Source organism: Mytilus edulis, chromosome 8 (genome assembly GCF_963676685.1).
Source record: "Mytilus edulis chromosome 8, xbMytEdul2.2, whole genome shotgun sequence".
In the NCBI taxonomy this organism is placed as follows: Eukaryota; Metazoa; Mollusca; class Bivalvia; order Mytilida; family Mytilidae; genus Mytilus; species Mytilus edulis.
This window is the reverse complement of record NC_092351.1, coordinates 57,747,667-57,768,623: the sequence shown is the minus strand read 5'-3', so window position 1 is coordinate 57,768,623 and position 20,957 is coordinate 57,747,667. Positions and strand designations below refer to the sequence as shown.

Genomic DNA, 20,957 nt, shown 5'->3' with positions numbered 1-20,957 from the left:
TAGTTACACAAGATGACTCAAAAGTTGTCAAATGTTTTAAATACACATAGGAGCTATCAGATCTATATATAACTAGAGGCTTTTAAGAGCTTGTGTCACTCCCCTTGGTCTTATGCATATTAAACAATGGACACAGATGGATTCATGACAAACTTGTGTTTTGGTGATGGTAATGTGTTTGAAGTTCTTACTTTACTGAACGTTCTTGCTACTTACAATTATATCTATCTGTAATGAACTTGGCCCTTTCGTAACAGAGGAAATTATTTTGTAAAATATTTCATTTTTTTTTTTAAATTTATGAAAAATTTTCAAAATTAACAATAAAGGGCAATAACTCCTTAAAGGGTCAACTTGACCATTTAGTCATGCTGACTTATTTGTAGATCTTACTTTGTTGAACATTATTGCTGCTTACAGTTTATCTCTATCTATAATAATATTCAAGATAATAACCAAAACGGCAAAATTTCCTTAAAATTACCAATTCAGGGGCAGCTCTTAATGTTTTAGTTTCAGAGTTATAGGCAAAATCTACATTTTACTCCCATGTTCTATCTTTCGACATAGCGCCCATCTTGGTTAGTTGGCTGGGTCTTCCCACACAATTTTTAAACTAAATTCCCCAATGATGATTGTAGCCAAGTTTGGTTTAATTTGGCGCAGGAGTTTCAGAAGAGAAGATTTTTGTAAAAGTTAACGACGACGGACAATGGACGCCAAGTGATGAAAAAAGCTCACTTGGCCCTGTGGGCCAGGTGAGCAAAAAATCAACACATTTCATTTTTGAACACAATAAGAAGTACACAGAGTATACGGTTCTACAGGTTCAACTGGAAAGGCGTATTCATTGTTCGATATCATGCATAAAAATGTGTTTCAATATCTTGCTAAACCAATCATAATATCGACAAAATGTTGGAAAAAAATATTCAGAACATATTCGAGAGAGTTTTTCGCAGGGAAGTAAAAAGATCTAACCAGAACCATATTTAAAGGTCTTTCAACAGCAAAGTAGACACATTTAAATTAAAATCCTGCTTTGTTTTAGACAACCACGCTAAGACGGATTTTGAAAGTGCCGGATCACAAGGTAACAGTCCGGAGTAAGACGTGTACGTTTCTCTGTACTTAGTCATGTGTCCGTTTGGGGTTAGATGCATGTTCAAATGCTTAATGTCTTTCCAACCGCAGAAAGAAATTAAATATATCAAAATATCAAATATAACTTGGTATATGCTATCTTTTTTATCTTGCTTGAAAATATGTGATACATAAATTATAACATGTCATTTGCCATATGGTCCGTGGTATCAGCCCAAGACCCATATCAAGCTCTCGGGCTAAAGCCCTCTGGCTTGATATGGGAGTCTAGGGCTGATACCATGGAAAATGCTATATAATAATCTATAAATATATACCCAGAGATGCAAGAAATTGTAAAAATTAATGTTCGTGACCTATTTCATAGTATTGGTTTAAACTTTGTATGATATTAGCGGTCTGGTATAAACAGATCAATTGATGTACTAAAACCTAGAAAAAATAAAATAAATGATCATTATAGTGAAACCTGGTTTGCATATTCATGATATTTACAGGGTTGTAAGAAATTTACTATGTACAGAATTATACGTCTTCAATATTGTTCTAGGACCAAAGTTGTACTCGAAACCTGTTGGAAAAATATGCAGGCGACATAAAATGCTTTACCACTCGTTTGCCGACGACACTCCGGGATATCAAGTGATAAAACCGGAAGGTGTTTGGGACGATCTATCCGACCGTTTCAAAACGTGTTTGTCAGAGATAAGCGATTGGATGACTTTAAATATGCTGAAACTCATGAATCAGGACAAAACAGAGAACATCGTCTTTGCTCCGAAACATCGAGTCAAACAGTTATCAAAATATGAGCTACCCTTCGATGGCACTATTTTAAGTGATGCGAACTGTGTTAGGAATATGGAGGTGCTATGATAAGACCTTGAGTTTGGAAGATCAGGTAACAGCTGTCTCAAAATCATGTTACCACCAGATTCGAACCATCGGACACATTAGATCATATATCACTGAAAATGCGTGTGAGACACTAGTCTGTTTTCTTGTCACCTCCAGATTAGACTATGGGAACGCTTTGCTATATAATGTAAACTCTTCCACTAAAGCAAGACTGCAACGCGTTCAAAACACAGCAGCTAGACTTATCACAAGAAAAGGGAAGTTTGATTCCATAACACCTGTTCTTATGAAACTGCATTGGCTTCCCTTGCAATACCAATCACATTTTAAACTTTTACTTTCTAGGTTTTAGTACATCAATTGATCTGTTTATACCAGACCGCTAATATCATACAAAGTTTAAACCAATACTATGAAATAGGTCACGAACATTAATTTTTACAATTTCTTCCATCTCTGGGTATATATTTATAGATTATTATATAGCATTTTCCATGGTATCAGCCCTAGACTCCCATATCAAGCCAGAGGACTTTTAAGGCATAACACGATAAAGCACTTAAATATTTCGAAGAACTGATTGTACTATACGCTCCTCTTAGAACACTTCGGTCAGAAAATGAAGGACTCATAACGAAAACAAGAGATGTCCGCACTAAAATATACGGTGAGAGACGATTCGACCGAGCTGGAGCTACATTGTGGAATGACCTACCAATTCATTTACGGAAACAACAATCGCTTCCTCGTTTTAAAAAAGGTTTAAATACACATATTTTTAGACTGTCGTACTGTGATGTGTAAGACCTGTGATATTTATTCATTATTATAAAAGTTTAAGTGATAGAGCCTTTCTATTTTATCTTATTTAAATTTTTAGTTTTAAAGATTTCATTTAAGAAACAGTTTTATTTATTTTTTCTCTGTGTTTTACTGGTTAAATTTCTACCTTATATTTTCTCTTAGCTAAGTGAATAAATCCTTCAAGGAAATTTATATAGATTTAACTTGTGTATATAATGCAGGGAATCTAAATACTTTCATCATTATTTTATTTAATTTTTTGGTTGACTGTTATATTCTAATATGTTTTTATGGTATTCATTGTGATATATATGTAGGACTCAAATCTATGGTGGGTTCCATATCTATGGCAGATTCCTAATCTATGGCAAATGTGACGTCATGCCATCCCAAATCCATGGCAGATTTTAAATAATCCTAATCTATGGCAGGTTTTATGATTTCCTAATCTATGGCGGAATTTTATTTTGTTTTCAAATCTATGGCAAATTTTGTGCAAATAGGAATACAATACAGTACATATACAACCAATGACTGGTCTCAAACAAGTGGAAATAGACGACGACGGGAGCATGTCTATACCATTTGTGAAATTTTAAATTTCGATGTAACGCGTCTCCTGATTGGCTTACGTTATTTTGTTATGAGCCCATAGACATAATTCAGTCATGTGACCGTGACGTCATCAACGTTTTTTCATGGTTTTCTACGGTTTAAAATGGAATTTAGAATTAAATTATAAGAAATTACTGTAATATTTTTTCTGTCTATTCGAAATAACATAAAAAATGTGGTGCACACTGTTAAATAACCCGCTACGCGCGTTATTCAGTGTGCACCAAATTTTTTATGTTATTTCTTCATAAACAGAAAAAATATTACAGTCATTCCTTAAATAAATATTTTTTTAATCTATGCATGGTACATGTATCTGTTTAACACATTCATTAAACTAACTAGTAAGTCCCTTAACTAACAAAAAGGCAGGTTTTATATATAAAAACAAGATAAATTAAAATGAACAGTTTGAACTTTCAAATACTATTATTTAGTTGTTAATATTTTTTTTTGTTAAATGACAATTTAAATCAAATTGGTATCTGGTTATTTGATATTTCACTTTTTGAACTTTGCCAGCCGTTAAATATTTATTAGAACTTCTTTTCTAAAATCTCCGGTACTGAAAACAATAGTGTCCCTATTCATTGTGGGCTTTGGCTGGTACAGCACATTTTGTCCCTATTTCTGATAAAAGGTCACAACTTCCTTTAAACTACCCGCAAATTGTTGTAGAGGGAATCAAATACCTTCATCTTGAATGGTGTTCGAATCTATAGCTTCCCCCATCATAAGCGTCGGCAAAGATGTAATATGGCGTTATTCAATCGTGACGTTATGAAAAAGATCTTCCATAGATTTGGAGAAAACAAAAATCTGCCATAGATTTGATTTGTTTGACGTTTGTAACGTCACATTTGCCAGAGATTAGGAATCTGCCATAGATTTGGAACCCGCCATAGATTTGAGTCCTATCACTGGACTAGTATATATTTGTTTAGGGGCCAGCTGAAGGACGCCTCCGGATGCGGGAATTTCTCGCTACATTGAAGACCTGTTGGTGACCCTCTGCTGTTGTTTTTTATTTGGTCGGGTTGTTGTCTCTTTGAAACATTCCCCATTTCCATTCTCAATTTTACTACATATATTTTCCCTTTCAATGCTTTTAATTTACATCATTATTCTATTTAATTTCTGTTTCATTCTTATATATAAAAGAGAAGATGTGGTATGATTGCCAATATGACAACTATCCACAAAAGACCAAAATGACACAGACATTAACAACTATAGGTCACCGTACGTCCTTCAACAATGAGCAAAGCCCATACCGCATAGTCTCTATAAAAAAGCCCGATAAGACAATGTAAAACAATTCAAACGAGAAAACTAACGGCCTTATTTATGTTAAGAAAATGAACGAAAAACAAACATGTAACACATAAACAAACGACAACCACTGAATTACAGGCTCCTGACTTGGGACAGGCACATTCATAAATAATGTGGCGGGGTTAAAAATGTTAGCGGGATCCCAACCCCTCCCCCTAATCTGGGACAGTGGTATAACAGTAAAACATAAGAACGAACTATAAAAATCAGTTGAAAAGGCTTAACTCATCAGATGGACAAAAATTATGTTCATATATATATATATATATATATTCATTTGCTATTATTGTATGCATTGTGATATATTTATTCCTTCAATTTTATTTTAAAAGCGCTTACAGAATTATGTTTATTAGATAGGCGCTATATAAAAGCTATGTAATAAATAAATAATATATACATTTTGTAATTATTAAATTAGGTGTTTGCTTTGAATATTACGAAGAATATAATTATAACTCACATTTTTTTACGCAGCTCCTTAGTGGTGCTATGACGAAAATGTTGAGGTTGGGCGATATACAAATATACAAAGAAATAAACAGATTATGAACTTGCTGTAATATGAAAAGTCTTGAAGTTGATTACCATTTTTTTTATGTGTCATGTGTATAGATTGGTACGGCTTCAGAGTTTACCAAAATATATCTGTTCGTTGCCTAATATGACAAAACTTAATTATGTATATCAAACAAAATCTATATCATTAATTGGAAGCTGTGTAATTATTTGAAATCACATCTAATTAGTTGATTATTTGTCTATTGTAATATCTTATAAAAGTGATCTGTGCTGTTTATTGTGTGTCACAATTTAATAATTTTTATGTTGCTATAGCATGTTACTACTGCTTTACAAATACAATCATGTTTTTGACTTAATATGTTATAAATTATCGGAATCTGGCTGAGTGCAACTATCCATTAACTCACATGCATTATATATGCAATAATTGATCTTAAAATGATTCGTATATTCGTATTTGTTAATTTCTATACACATGAGACATATTTCAATTTTAAGAATATAGTTTATAATGGTTTCTATATATATAACTATGTGTATAATAGCCTATGGAAGTTATCATTGATATCAAAAGTAATTCGTAAGTGTTTATACACTGTAACAGGAGGCAAATTGTTCTACTTGATTTTAAACTATCAATCGATCTGTAGCGTAAGAGTTAGCGACCCTTGATGTGACTGACAAATATACGCATGGCCTATCAGTAACAGTCTCTGTTTACATATATATAATTCAGATTGTCACTCGTTTCATACAAGTCAGAGGTTTAGCTAGCTACACAACCAAATTTAATCTACCATTTTCTACGCAAGGAAATGCCTGTTCCAAGTCAGGATTATGCTAAATGTCTGATGATGTGTTTGTGCTCTTGATTTTGAAATCATATATCAATACCATCTGGGGAGGTATTGCAGGAGAATGTCATAGCGGTTGTCTTGTTAGGTTTAAAATTTATGAAGTAATCTTCAGAACATGTTGAGATTTGTTTTAAATCGATATTTAAGAATTCTTGTTTTGTGTACAGGCTATTGATGGAAGGAGTAAGAAGGAGATGTGTCATTAGCAAACAATCAAGTTAAACTTATCAAATAATCAGCTATGTCAATTACAAAAGTAAGGAATAATAAAGAACCTAATAGAGAGCCTTTACGGAACTTCTGAATTAATATTTTCAAAAGCGAAAATGAAAATAGAATATAATCGAATTATTTTCCATCAGTACTATATGCTTCCTGCTTTATCAAGAGGCCAGTATGCCAAACCCTAACAAAAGTTTTCGAGGTATCTCATAATATAAGAGATATTATACAGCAATCATCAAGTGACAAGCATATCCAATAGGAAAAGTCTACTTGTACTAGTTGGTGAAAAGTAACATGAACTGGAATAACCCCTGACAGGAATTTGTATAATAACTTGTTTGCTATTAAGAGATTTAATACACATACTATTTTTTACTTGCGACTACATGGAAATGTATGTATAAAGATAGGAAATGAGTGGGTTTCGAAAATTGATTTAGTAAACATGGTAAATTTGTGTTTCAATTTCCTTTAAAGTTAAGTTACTCAAGTTATTTATAATTTTTATCAGTAGTTTTCCATCCCTTTGTTTCACCACAAACAATACCAGAGGCATCTCAACAAGTGCTTTACAATTCGTTAACCAGGAAGATTTTTCTGGGTTTTTTTTAGCTTCCATAACTGACTGCTTTATATAATTCTAGCTATATTAACGCAGTAAGCAACGAATGTTTATCACAGACTGCAATAATAACAATAAAACGTTTTTAATTATCGAATCTAACAAATAAATATATCATCGAATAGATTAAGGTTATCTTAATACGGGTAATTGTTTCAAAATGTTTCTAAATTCTTAAGTTAGCAAAAATGTATACAGTGTTGTCTAGAGGGGTTTTGTTATGATTTGCTTTGGGTATTAATGGGGCTATTTAAAGGTTAACAGCAACTTATAATGTTCCTCCTATGTATTCGTAATGGTCAAACTGTTGACATTTAAATGTTTGTTTATTTTGTCTATTGTACCATGTATATTGCAAACTAATAATTAACTGTTTTGTTGACGTCCATCCCTTATCTCAATTTTGGAATACAGCTGTACATTCAAATAAATTGTATTATTCCATGAACTCATTAGGTTCATATTAAGATTTAATTTCCTCCTTACTTTGACATAACGACTATTACCTGTAACTCTTTTCTTCACGGTTAAAGCATAACGTTTTATTTTGAAAATTAAATAATCAAACACATTTGATAAAATGGATAATGTCAACCGTCTGATGTAATGAATATTTGATATATTCTCAACTACTTCCGTTTACGGAAATTATAGATAGTTTTCGATGAAAAACTCTTGTTCCATGTGTGTGTGATGGGGAGCCCTTTTTTTATAGAAGGGTAATCAAATAGAATGTAAATATACAAAGAGTATACTCAAACACATATGTCGAAGGCAAGCTGACAGCACCGTGGTAAGAAAAAAAAGAAAAAAAAAACGACAAAATACATACAAAGAATTGCCAAAAACTAGGTGTCTAATACCTTATATTAACATTCTCTATGTTCAGATGTAAGATCAAAGAACTTTCTCATGACAACAACAAAAAATTGAATCATATATTTCTGGGATTCTGTTATGAACACACTTGTGGAGAACCGCAATGATTCGTAAAATATCATTGAATGTATATAAAATGATAACAGGAAAAAAACCAAAACAACAAAAATCAATGTATCATGAATATCTGTATCTATATCTATGTGTTAGATTATGAGCCAATCAAATAATCTCCAGGACAAGTACTGTCGATTTACGACAGGAAATAATGTTTTATACATTCATTTTCATATGTCTAAAACTACAGCGTAAAGTGGTGTAGTTTAATTGATAATGTTACAAGCATCTTCATTAAAGGAAAGGTAAATTTAATTGCATTTCACTTTAAGTTATTATGTATCGTATATATTCATGTTAAGCTTTACATACTGTTCCATCCGCTTTACAATTGTGAACTTTCCATTTCTAAGTAGCAACATTCCAGCAGCACCTGCATACGGGGTATATATCTCCCAATTGATACGATATTCCCGTGCTTGCATTTCCTATTATGATTTTCTTGATAGAGGGTTACTGCTCACAAGGAAGCTATTAAACCAAGAGTTCCAAATGGTAAAGTTGAAATCATCCCTTCGTAAATTTTACGGACGCCATCACGAGTTGGTTGACCGTTATGGAATAACCGTTTCACAAATGATATCGGATATGTTCCTTACGTCGTAACTACAATCCCCTTCCCTTTCATGAATGTGACCTACCGAATTAGACTATTTACCGGATTTGTAATCACATAAGCAACACGACGGGTGCGACATGTGGAGCAGGATCTGCTTACCCTTCCGGAGCACCTGAGATCACCCCTAGTTTTTGGTGGGTTGTGTTGTTTATTCTTTAGTTTTCTATGTTGTGTCATGTGTACTATTGTTTTTCTGTTTGCCTTTTCATTTTTAGCCATGGCGTTGTCAGTTTATTTTAGATTTATGAGTTTGACTGTCCCTTTGGTATCTTTTGTTCTTCTTTTATATACTGTTTGGTTTTCCTCTAGAGAATCAAGATATAGGTGGTAATATTGTTTATCGTTGAGATTTGGTTACGTTGAACATAACTGCTCCAGTCAAGTCATCATTCGTATACAAGACGATTGTATTTTTGGATCATCATAGAGGGGGAAGGTGAGTGTGGTTATAAGATTTTTTTTTCTGCTTCTGTCAAATGATTTGACAAGTTAAACTCCTTCATTCCTTTTAAATCGTCATGAAGTAACTCATATAGTATTCATTATTTGTCCATGATGTATGCAATGCGCTTTTCTCTTTGTCTGATCTTATCCCAAAAAATTTTATGAAGACGTATGACTGTCAGTTAGGAATTTTGGCAGATAGCTTTGTTTGGTACAAACACAAACTTTAATTCATTACTACATCCAACATGTGTACACTGATTATTGTTGTATTAAAGAAACAAAGAGAGATGTATAACTAAAATCACTGTTATTAAGTTTCATTTTCCTTTTTAAATACATTTATTCAAGTGTTTAAAACTGATGATTGTTAAAATTTGATCGTAATGATTGAATACCAGCAAAATGATGTTTCTAAGAATAACAAGTCAGTTTTTCTGTTATAAGGAAGTTTTTTCTCTCTTTTTTTCAATTTTCCTGCAGATTTAATTGTCCATTGAAAAGTATCGGAAATATATGATTATGTCGACTGTGATTCATGAATAATCTTTTTGCAGAAAACATAACTTTAAACTGATGCAACTAAGTATGAAACTGTACATTATGTTCCAAACTATGACATCTTTATAAATAAAGGCAACACTATTATACCGATGTTAAAAAGCCATAAATCGATAGAGAGAAAACAAATTCGGTTTACAAACTCAAACCGAGGGAAGCACATCAACTATGAGAGTGCAACAACAACAATCGCCAACATAGATAGAACCGAACTATTTCATAGCAACTGCAATATTCCTGATTAGTACAGGATATTTTATGAAACATGGGGGATTAAACCTGTTTTTTTTTGGTAGTTAAACGTTCCGCCTATATGACTTTGTTAAAATAAATTGCTAAAATAATAACACTAAGTGACAAAAATATATTCACAAACACACACAAGAACACCAATTACAGAAAATGCCCAATCAAATATTAGAATGGGCGCCCCAACATCGAACTTTATTAGAGAACATATTTTGAAATAACAGCTGAATGACGCCAACTTTACCAGAACCAATGATCTAGATATTATAAAAATTGCCCAGTAAAATTGTTTATCGGTAATTTGTACATAATTCCTTTGATGTGTACTCGCTGATAATGTCAGTATCAGTAGACTGGCCGTGATATAAAAATTATTGGGTTAGTACGCAAATGGCATGCTCAAATTCAACGCAAAATGATCTACTTTCCCCCTTTCATTCACAAAATTGCGCGTGATTATTTTCGCAAAAAACGCTCGATTTTTTTGACGAATGAAACACTAAGTCTTGTCATTGATTGAAACTTTCACAAAATTAGTTTAGCCTTTTTGAACGATTGTTGTGAAAATCAAAATGTGAACAGAAAATGTATAGAAAACTTGATAGATTTAGAAATCTGAGTTTTTATTCATGATACAATAGTATATACCAATACATAGCCTGGTGCTGTTCCAAGTGGTGTTTCTTCTTTCTGCTTCTTGGGAAGTATGTGTTTTACCTGTTCAGTCACTATGAAGTGTCACAATTACTATTTAGACGCAACACATAAATAGTAACCAAAAAGGTACCGCTATCGCACGAAAGAAGCTAGAAAAAATGAAATGTACGCATTTTCGACATTTTTATGGGACCATCATGATCATATACAGTTTTAAAAGATGTGGATTTAGTGTCAATATAAAGACAGATATTCATAAAACAAAGAACAAAAAAGTTAACATATTCAAAAGGAATCTAGGATAAATTTAAAAAGGGGAGGGGGAAACTCTAAGTTTCATATATTTGGTCCGTGTTGAAAATTAGTGAACATGACTTTGAAAAAAGCAACAATTTTCAGCTAACAGTTGAGTGACGTCTATTAAAGTGTTTGAAATATGAAGTCGACAAGAAATAAGATTGTTAAAACAATTCACAGTCAGCTTACATGAGGGGGTGGTGGGGGGAATACCTCTTTTGTGCTAACTTGTTATGGCCCTTTTCAAGGTGTTGTTTACTGTTGTCTGGTATCAATTAAAGCTGTTCACTGTTTTCAACCCTGTTTGTTAACTGTTATCAGCATTTTTGCATTTTTTGTTAACTGTTTTTGCCAAAATCGAGGTGTTGTTAACAAGTGAACGGAACTTCTATTGTCTCCCCCCTTTTTTACATTACCTCCTATAGTAAAAAGTAAAATCACAAAAATACTGAACTCAGAGGAAAATCAATTCGGAAAGTCCATAATCACATGGCAAAATCAAATAACAAAACGCATCAAAAACGAATGGACAAGAACTGTCATATTCCTGACTTGGTACAGGCATTTTCAAATGTAGAAAATGGTGGATTGAACCTGGTTTTATAGCTAGCTAAACCTCTCACTAGTATGACAGTCGCATCAAATTCCATTATATAGTCACCGATGCGTGAACAAAACAAACAGACATAATAGGTAAAAATGTCAAAAATAGGGGTACAGCAGTCAACATTGTGTTATCATCTTAATCACTATAAAAACAACAAATGTAACGAAGAAGCACAAAAAGGCATACATCAAATTAACATACTCATTTTGATTATATTATACGATTATATTTGTCTATGTAAAATGCACCCATCAAGGAAGGAGGGTATGGGTACTGGTGTAAAATTGCGCGTTTGAAATTCGCACAGGTAGACATGAAATAATTTTGTCGTTCAAAGTATGTCGGGATGCATAAATACAGTCACGCAAAATAGATATAACAAACACTGACTTAGCAGTTAAAGTAATAATAATAAATAAAATAATAGTGTGGTTCAAAGTATGACGTGATACATAAGTACAGAGTCACGTAAAATGTATATCACAAAAAAAGTTGGTTAACAGTAAAAGTAATATTAATGAATAAAATAATTTTGTCATTCAAAGTATGACAAGATACATAGGTACAGAGTCACATCATAAAATAATTTTGTCATTCAAAGTATGACAAGATACATAGGTACAGAGTCACATCATAAAATAATTTTGTCGTTCAAAGTATGATGGGATACATAAGCACAGAGTTACGTCAAAAGGATATCTCAAAAAACAGACAACAGTAAAAGTAATATTAATAAAGACAAATAAAAGAATAATATTACACGTAATTAAGATGATAAACAACGTCAGTACGCAAAATCTATACTTCAAGACCATCGTGTATTATTTGTGAAGTTGATACGGAATATTTATCAACAAGTTCTGGGTACCTTCCGATGAACTTTTTTAGCAAAAGGACGAGACGTTCTTTGACATACCCCTGGTTCATCAACTTTCTGCTCAGACACTGGTGACGTTTTACAAAGTCTGAGTAGGAGCTGCAAGCTCTTGAATACCGAATAAGTTGGGAAATGTATATTCCATATGCAGGTGAAGTTGGTATGTTGCTACTAAGGTGGGGGAAATTGATAATTTCAAAATCAAAATCGTCTCGTTTGTCATAGATTCTGGTACTAAGATGACTGTGTATGTCAAATTCGAGGTATAAGTCTAAAAATGAGGCGGATGAAGCCGTGTCTGTTGTCTCTTTAATTTCTAGTTCTGGTGGATATATTAATGGAACGCAATCAGAAACTTTCTTGTAGTATTAAATGTCTGCTTACGATGCTTTCTTAAAATTATTTAAAATCAATGTGATCGTTTTCATGGTGAACACTGAGCGATTTATGACAAGATAAATGGAATTTTAATCACTAAACTAAGCAAAATATAATTATAATTTGTCGTTGAACTACATTTGTATAAAATGATGACAAATCTGATCGTAAATTTTCTGACTGCTGATGCTTTGTGAAAAATAAAGAAATCTGACTTACCGGTATGCTCCCTTTATAATTGGCATTGTTAGAGTCATGTCCAAAGCAGAATATTAAAATAAAACGCATGCATTAATTCATTTTCAATACTGTGTGCAAGAGAATGCCATGTTTACTGCACTGTGACAAAATTTCGAATGACGTAACGCAGCCTGTGACGTCAAGTGTGATTCGCAATCATTCGACGCGAAAAAGTAGTTCGTTTGTTATTTTCTCATTTATTGCAGTTATTTTTTTTTTTAATTTCCGATAAACAGAATAAAGGACTTTTTGTTTTTGATACTGACTTTATCACAGTAAAATATCAGGTGAGCCCGAATTATTCTATATATATTTATGAATTAAGTCAATTTTCTGCTCATCAAAAACATGCGAAACTGTTTGTCCTATTCACGATTGTTTACCTTTGAATGAGTGTTTTCGCAAATATAAGGAATTTATGCATAGAAAAAAAGACATGTTTTTTCTTTCTTGTAGTATTTTAAAATTATGCAATTGTATTTAACGCTTCAGCTGTTTTATATATTGCCATATGGGGGCATTTTGCATTCAAATATAGCATATATATTTACATGTATTGGTTGTGTCATCGTTGAAGGCCGTACGGTAACATTCACAGCTTCAAAATGTTGTCCTGTATTCGACAGATAGTTGTCAAATTGAAGTGATAACAAATAACCTTACCGCCTGGTCATTTTTTATTTTTTAGTCCTTGATTGATAAGTTTACTTTTAATTTGAAAAGAACATTTATTACGTTATATTATGAACATGTCTCAAATAAAACACTAATACATATTAAGTGCAAACAACTTATATGATACAAAATGATAAGAAATACTAAAATGCATTGGTCATTTATCATATGACCATTGGAAAATGTATGTTATAAAAAAAAAGACTAGAGATAGGTTTCGAAATATAATTAAAAAATTGGGTTTCGATGTCCTTATAATCAAATTTTTATTATAAATATAACCGCTCATGTGACCGCCCATCCTTGTTGTGATACGAACAAAATCAGAGAGTATAAGTATAAGTTTGTATACTTAATCAGATAGCATAAGTTTAAATAAGTATACTGATTTAGCAGGAAGTTTTTATCATTTTGTTTCAGGTTCCTCAAACTCCTACTTTGAATCGGTGAATTCATATTGTGAATCAACAATTATGTACTGAGTGTATAGCCAGAAGTTCAATTGACAAACGGTAAGGTGTAAATCATAAACGCAGTATGTAAATGTATCAACACAACCAGTCGCACTCCTTTTGGAGTGCAAAAAATTAAATAAATGCATGTTTTTTTAACCTTGGTGCATATTTTAAATCGATTTAAACAATTTGAACATCGATGTATATTACTGTCACCTTAATCGAGCAGACAAGTGAATATAAGTTCATTTTATTATCGAATACTTGTAGATTACACAAGTAAAACTTGCCAACAAAGTATTCTAGTAATTGCTCTACAATAAAGGTATAGCTTCCGATATCAATGGGAATATGTTAGTCGTATATGATTCCCGCTATGAACAGCATATTTTGAGACAGATTCGACATTATTATATGTAGCTATTCTGAAGTATCTCTATTATTTATGTTAAACTTGGGGTTGGTTGTGATGAACTTTTGCAAGGCTCTGTTATTTAGATGTGATGAATATAGAATAATGGCGTTTTTGTTTTTCCAAGTGACTCTATTAGCAGGAATAGCAAGCGTGTCTACTAGGGTGAGCTGATAAACAAACTGATGAAGTCAGTATCGACAAATAACATGCCATCATTCTGTGTATCTGCAATTTGTTGTAACTGTTCTTTTTTGTTGAGAATATGAATTATAATGGTAAAGTTCGTATTACTACTTTTACGCGTACAAATATAGTTAAAATAGGTCATCCTTTGTATCAATAAAGTCACGTGCATTTCGTTGATAAATTGACGCAGATTGACTCGAACAAGCGACAATGCTGCACTGATACATAACTTCAATGCCAAAATTTTGCGAGTATCAAGTCCTGTCCATGATCTAAAAGATATATGGCTGTACGATTTAAAGGAAAGTGTAAATATGACCCGGGGAAACAATTTGTTTATGTTCGTTATTCACGAATATAGTGTGGACAGTGTGAATTTTTGTTTTATACCCCTTTCAAAATTATTTTTTCATGTTTTATGCCTCAAATAGCAAGTAGGGGGATGATATTACAATGTTAAGAATCTGTGTCATCAATTTTAAAATAAAGTAGTGATTTGGTCAAGCTAAAAAGGTAAAAAAATTAGCATTTTTGAAGCTGTCAAAAGATATCTAGACCCACTTCACATAAAATTGTCTATATTTTTAGTAGGAGCTGATAAAATTTTCTATAATTTTCATATAATTTGGCCCAAAATAAGTACAACACACTGTAAAAATATTTTTGAAAAGGCGTAGGTGGGATTTTTTAATTTTTCATTTATTGTCTAAAAGAAATGCACTACGATAATTGTGTTATTGGACCAAATTCTTAGAACATTAACTATGAACGTGTGAAATTGTTACCTATTCACGTGTGAAATTGTTACCTATTCACGTGTGAAATTGTTTCTGCACTTTTCAATTCTAATTAATTTAATACAGAACTTCAGTAATTTAGTTCATACAATTTTAATAAGACTGATGGCATTACTTATTCCCACTAAAATCAGGAAATTAAAAAATGCTGTGTTGTCTATGTACATCATTCTGTTGTGTTAGTCTAATATATGTGATGCAGTATCTTAATCAAGAAGGTGGAATGTACAAAATGTATTATTTTTATTCAATGTAAATTTGAACACATCGAAAAAAACTAACTTCTACATCAAATATGGCATACGTTTGATTAAATAACTGTTCAGTTTTTATACGAGATTATAATTATGATATTCCATTTGTCAAATTGATTAAAAAAAACTGTTTTCAAAATGGCTAAAACGTTATTTCATATATATGTTTTAACAAAATGTGAAGCGTAACTAAATATGTAACTTAACTTTCGACTTAATGTTTTACACCTGGACTGATTATATATTTATTGATGAAAATTAATTACACAAAAACAAAACGAACTCAAACTCGAAAACAATTGTCAAATTCCTGACTTGATTCATAATATGTATATAATTTAATATATTGGAAGTCTTTAATATATTGGAAGTCAATTACATTTAAATTCATTGCATAACACATATAATCCATAGTTGAGTTTAACTGATTGCAACTTTATTGCAGGCCTCTTCTACTTTCGTAGTTTCCTCCTGTCTAGGAGCACCATGAACGCAAACTCCACAAACCAAGACATTTGTGACGATGGGAATTTATTTGGAATGAGGAAAATCACTTATTGGGAAATATACGGTGTGAAACGTTTTCCATACCGTGGAAAGCGTAAATTTACCCCTTTACTCAGCCAATCCTTAGATGGAGGAATGGTAATTTCAAATGATGTTTTCGGACTAACAATCAGACAGTTTGAACGAGTGTATAAAGCTTGTTTGGAAAGAAGGAAGAGAAAAGAACAGTGGATAATAAACCTTAGATATCCTGACAAATCTTCAAATGAATATCTGGAATATTTACAGAATTGTACTGACAGCAATACAGGTAATCATTATCTACTTTGTCTAGAACCCCAGACGATGACGGCGTCTACTAGATTTTGTTGTAATACAAATGAAAAACCAGTCTTAAAAGGGGAAAATAGTCATAAAAAAACAAAAGACAAACAGACAACACCATGGCCATTAGGAAACGAAAAACAGACATCACCCTGGCCAAACATAGGAAAATGACAAATTTGTAATGACGATATCAAAATAATGCACAGGAAACAAATAAATGTAAAGCAGATTCCTTAAGGGAGCAACCATAATATTTCCGAGTCCGAGTCTGAATTGTTTTTCCCGCAAAGTGTGAAGTTTGAACTTTAGTTTTTCAAGGCTATCATTCAAATTATTTTAGTTTTCAATATTTCACACTATAAGGTAATTGAATTATGAATTTAGGATATTTTTTTCGTCATCTGCTCAGCCAGATATTATTTTCTTCTTCATCAAACTGAGATTCAGAATATTTCTTTTATAATAAAGAAAATAACCCCACTCTTCTTTTTTTTTTAAGTTAAATGGTTGTTCCCTAACAAAAACCGGGTATTTGGCACAACTTTTTTAGAATTTTTTATCCTCAATGCTCTTCAACTTCGTACTTGTTTAACTTTATAAATATTTTCATATGAGCGTCACTGATGAGTCTTGTGTAGACGAAACGCGCGTCTGGCGTACTAAATTATAATCCTGGTACCTTTGATTACTATTAAACAAAGGGATTCCGGTATGTAACAGGTCTTGGTCTTTTATCAGCAACTACGTACTTTATTTGGCCTTTTATTTAGTCTACTAAAGACTGACATTATTTGAAAGTAACAAAATAATAGTTAGTTTCACAACAATATTTATATCTGTAAGGTTTCAAAAATGTATACGTCAAACTCATAAATCGATAATAAACTATACAAAACTATGTGTCAATTGTGTGTGTATACTACTCAATACTAACCTTCCATTAAGCATGATTGCTTATAGAAGATAACTTCAGTTTACGAACGGCATTATCATAGATCGGTAAAAATATGTATTGTTTTGTAGATGACTTCTTTTGGATCGAAAATAATCCTAGAGAGAAATCCCTTTACGAACATTCAGTAAAAGCAATTGGTACTGAAATAGATATACGAACGAGACAACGACTGTTCATCTTGAAAGATATTTTCGACAATGCACTATGGACTTGTGGAACAAAAATATCAAGTGGAAGCTTAGCAGAAGGTCTAGATTTACCAGGAAGTGACATAGATATAATGTACGTGAGAGAAGACACAGACGTCATTCCGAACATAAGTTACATTAAACATATACAACGTAGGACACTAGTTATGGAAACAGATGTTGATTATCCTGGATTTGCTAGACTCAGATATGTAGCAATAGAGCAAGATGACCCCTGCGTGGTACTTTCTAACGGTAAAATGGAGGAGAAAATTACTGAAAAGATAACCAAACTCAAATCTGAAAGGAAGTATGTTTCAGTTGTCGACTTCATTGATTGTAATAAGAGCTCGGTATTTATGACACCGGTATGTGTACACGGCCCATGTCTATCAGACCAACAACAGACTATTGATGTTGCATACTGTTTACGGAGTAAATATCTACCGCACAGCGTTGTTCCATGGGCATCACGTCATCGACAGCAGTGGCCCCCTAATTTCGTAATTGACAGGATTATAAATTATGGATGCTTATTAGTACCTATAGGACCTAAAACTTTACCAGATAACGGCATTCTATGGAGATTGTCTTTCTCTGTGGCAGAACAAATGCTTATACATTCGTTCAACTTCACTCAATTATTATGTTACGGTCTACTCAAATTGACATTGAAATGTATCGTTAACACAAATAATAATGTCAAAGATTTATTGTGTTCCTACTTTCTGAAGATGACTTTATTCTGGGTCTCGGAGGAAGAAGATATTGATACTTTTCAGTTATCTAAATTGTTTCATTGTTTTGCTTTATGTCTAGATAAATTAATAGCATGGGTAAACATCTGCTTTTGTCCGAACTATTTTATACCTGAACAAAATATGTTTTTAGGAAAGATCAATCAAAATAACAATACGATATTACTTAGTGTACTTGAGAGTATAAAATTTGGAGGGATAGGTGGATTGATAACAAATCTGTTTCAGCATGAAAATACAACTCACCGTTTATTATATCCAAAGAGTGAATCTTCGTTTATTATGTTGGACTATCTCTTTTACAGAATTGATAAAATTATAACGCCACCAACTAACATTACGAGCTGTTTTAAAGTACTTACATTAACTGAATCTTTCATCAAGTCCGAATCATCTTCCTTTACTACAGGTGTGTGTCATTTATATTATGCTAGAGCCAGTCAATTTATAGCACAACTACTACCATCTCTAAGCACAGTAGAAAACACGTACACCATACGCAAATGTTATCATAGACATTTACAAAATGGCACCAGGACAGATGCTACTCCGGGTTGGTTGTTATACGCGTCATATTTTTATGCAACAGGACAGTTCAAAGCTACATTACGACTGATTGATTTTGCTATATCAAGATTTGATTTTCCGTTTAATTGTTCAAATAAAGAATGTGAAAAACACATACATAGTTACAGACAAACAGTACATCATACAATGTCATTTAATGACAGAATGAGACTAGCTCTAATAACATATGAATTAAAGTACGTAAAGCACTCACCATTAATACCACAGGAACTACAGCTGGAGGTTCAAGACACTTCGTTCAGTATAATATCTCTTGCAATGTGTCACTGCCTTAGATTTCTTTGCTATCATCATATTGGGGATTCTTTAAACAGACAGCAGGCATTAAGTGATTTATCAAACATATCAAACTGCAGGCATTTACCATATCGTTCTAATAGATTAACAATACTTGGAGTATGTTATGCGATATCTGGTCATTATGACATAGCTTATCATTATTATGACGAGGCTTTGCAATGTGATGATGTATGTAGATCAGCAGAAAAAAGAATGTCAAAACTTCTAAACGGCTGAAATTATTGCTATTGTTGTAATGAGAAAGTTTTTATAATGTTAATGGTAAAGTCAAGTCAAAACAATTTCCTGAATGATTCTTATTCACTTAATTAAATTAAAATTTATTATCTCATCTTACAGTTTTATGTAATTAGAAAATAAATAGACATACTTCTTTTTATTTGTTCCAACTACATATCTAGTAAATACATTCTGAAATATTTTTTTTAAAATTAATAACAACAAACCAACGATTGTGTATGCGAGTGTGACGTCCTTCCAAACCTTAAACTCAAAATACCTGCGTCTAGGAAATTACACAGCCGTGCCAAAATAAACGAAAACAACTGGAAGCAAACAAACAAAAACAACAACGAACAACAGATATATCAAATACCTTGATACATATAAATTATACAACTGAATCGAGAGTGATACATTATTTATCCACTAGAGAAAGTTAAATTTTCAAATTTTAAACTCGAGGCTCGCCGAGCGTTTTAAATGTTTGAAGTTTAACTGTCGATAGGGAATCAATATTGTATTGCACAATATTTGGTAGGAAATATGTTACTCTGTCTAAATAATTTAGACGAAATACACACAATCTTAATCCTTCTTTTCGAACGGCCCGCAAAAAAGATGGGTTCTTTGTACGTGACGACATCAGACATTGTCGCCTTTGTTCACCTGGCCAAAAGATAGTCTCATCATTTGGTCGTCCTTCGTTGTCGCTACCTTTTTCAAAAATCGTCTCCTATGAAAGTACAGAACTAAATTACACCAAACTTAGTCACAATTATCATGGGGATAAGTAGTTTTTATACCAAGTATTTCTACTATTCCGAATAATTTTTGATAGCACATTAGCCCATATTAGCCTGACTATTCCAAAATAGTGCATGTATAAGGCACAAAATGGAAATAATAAAATGAAAAAATGAACGCAAAATATATAAACTAAATGTTTAAGCCCAAAAACATAGCAAACCGAAGACTGAGAAACACGAACCCCATCAATAGCTTAGGTGAGCTCATGTGCTCCGGATAGGCAAGCTTCCACATGTCACATTAAAAACAAATTCACAGCACAAGTCAAATGTGCTATATCATCCATCAAAAACGACCACTAGCTTAAATATTCTAAAGAAAGTCTGTGTTGTAACACTATGTAACAATTGATGTTATGCTTACTTTACATAACGATTGCCCAGATACCAAATACTAGGTCAATAGTGGCGATTGAAAAAGAAATGAAAAACCAAAACAGACTAAAGTAATACGCATATCAAAACTATTAAACATGTTAAATGCTGTGTACAACATGGTATTATGCATCTATAACAACAGACGTTTGAAACTCTTAAATAATCAGACCAGTTCTGAATAGCTGTCTACATTATCTGTTATCATACATCAATGACAACAGAAGTATGATAACATGTAATACACTGATCAAAGTACTTTAATACTGTCTAAAGAAT

At 32.4% G+C, this 20,957-nt stretch overlaps 1 protein-coding gene across 2 annotated transcripts; it reads left to right on the top strand.

The window, feature by feature from the left end:
• Positions 1 to 8,099: 8,099 nt before the first annotated feature.
• Positions 8,100 to 19,650, top strand: LOC139485949 (uncharacterized). Of its 2 annotated transcripts, XM_071270629.1 has the most exons (5): positions 8,100 to 8,186; positions 8,909 to 8,996; positions 13,966 to 14,057; positions 16,098 to 16,469; positions 17,510 to 19,650. In XM_071270629.1, exons 4-5 carry the CDS (start codon positions 16,139 to 16,141, stop codon positions 19,489 to 19,491), a joined length of 2,313 nt encoding a protein of 770 aa, XP_071126730.1. In that variant the 5' UTR covers positions 8,100 to 8,186; positions 8,909 to 8,996; positions 13,966 to 14,057; positions 16,098 to 16,138; the 3' UTR covers positions 19,492 to 19,650. The 2 variants fall into 2 exon arrangements, with proteins under 2 accessions (XP_071126730.1, XP_071126731.1); XM_071270630.1 differs by lacking the exon at positions 8,909 to 8,996 and having other exon boundaries at positions 8,122 to 8,186.
• The last annotated feature ends 1,307 nt before the right edge of the window (positions 19,651 to 20,957 follow it).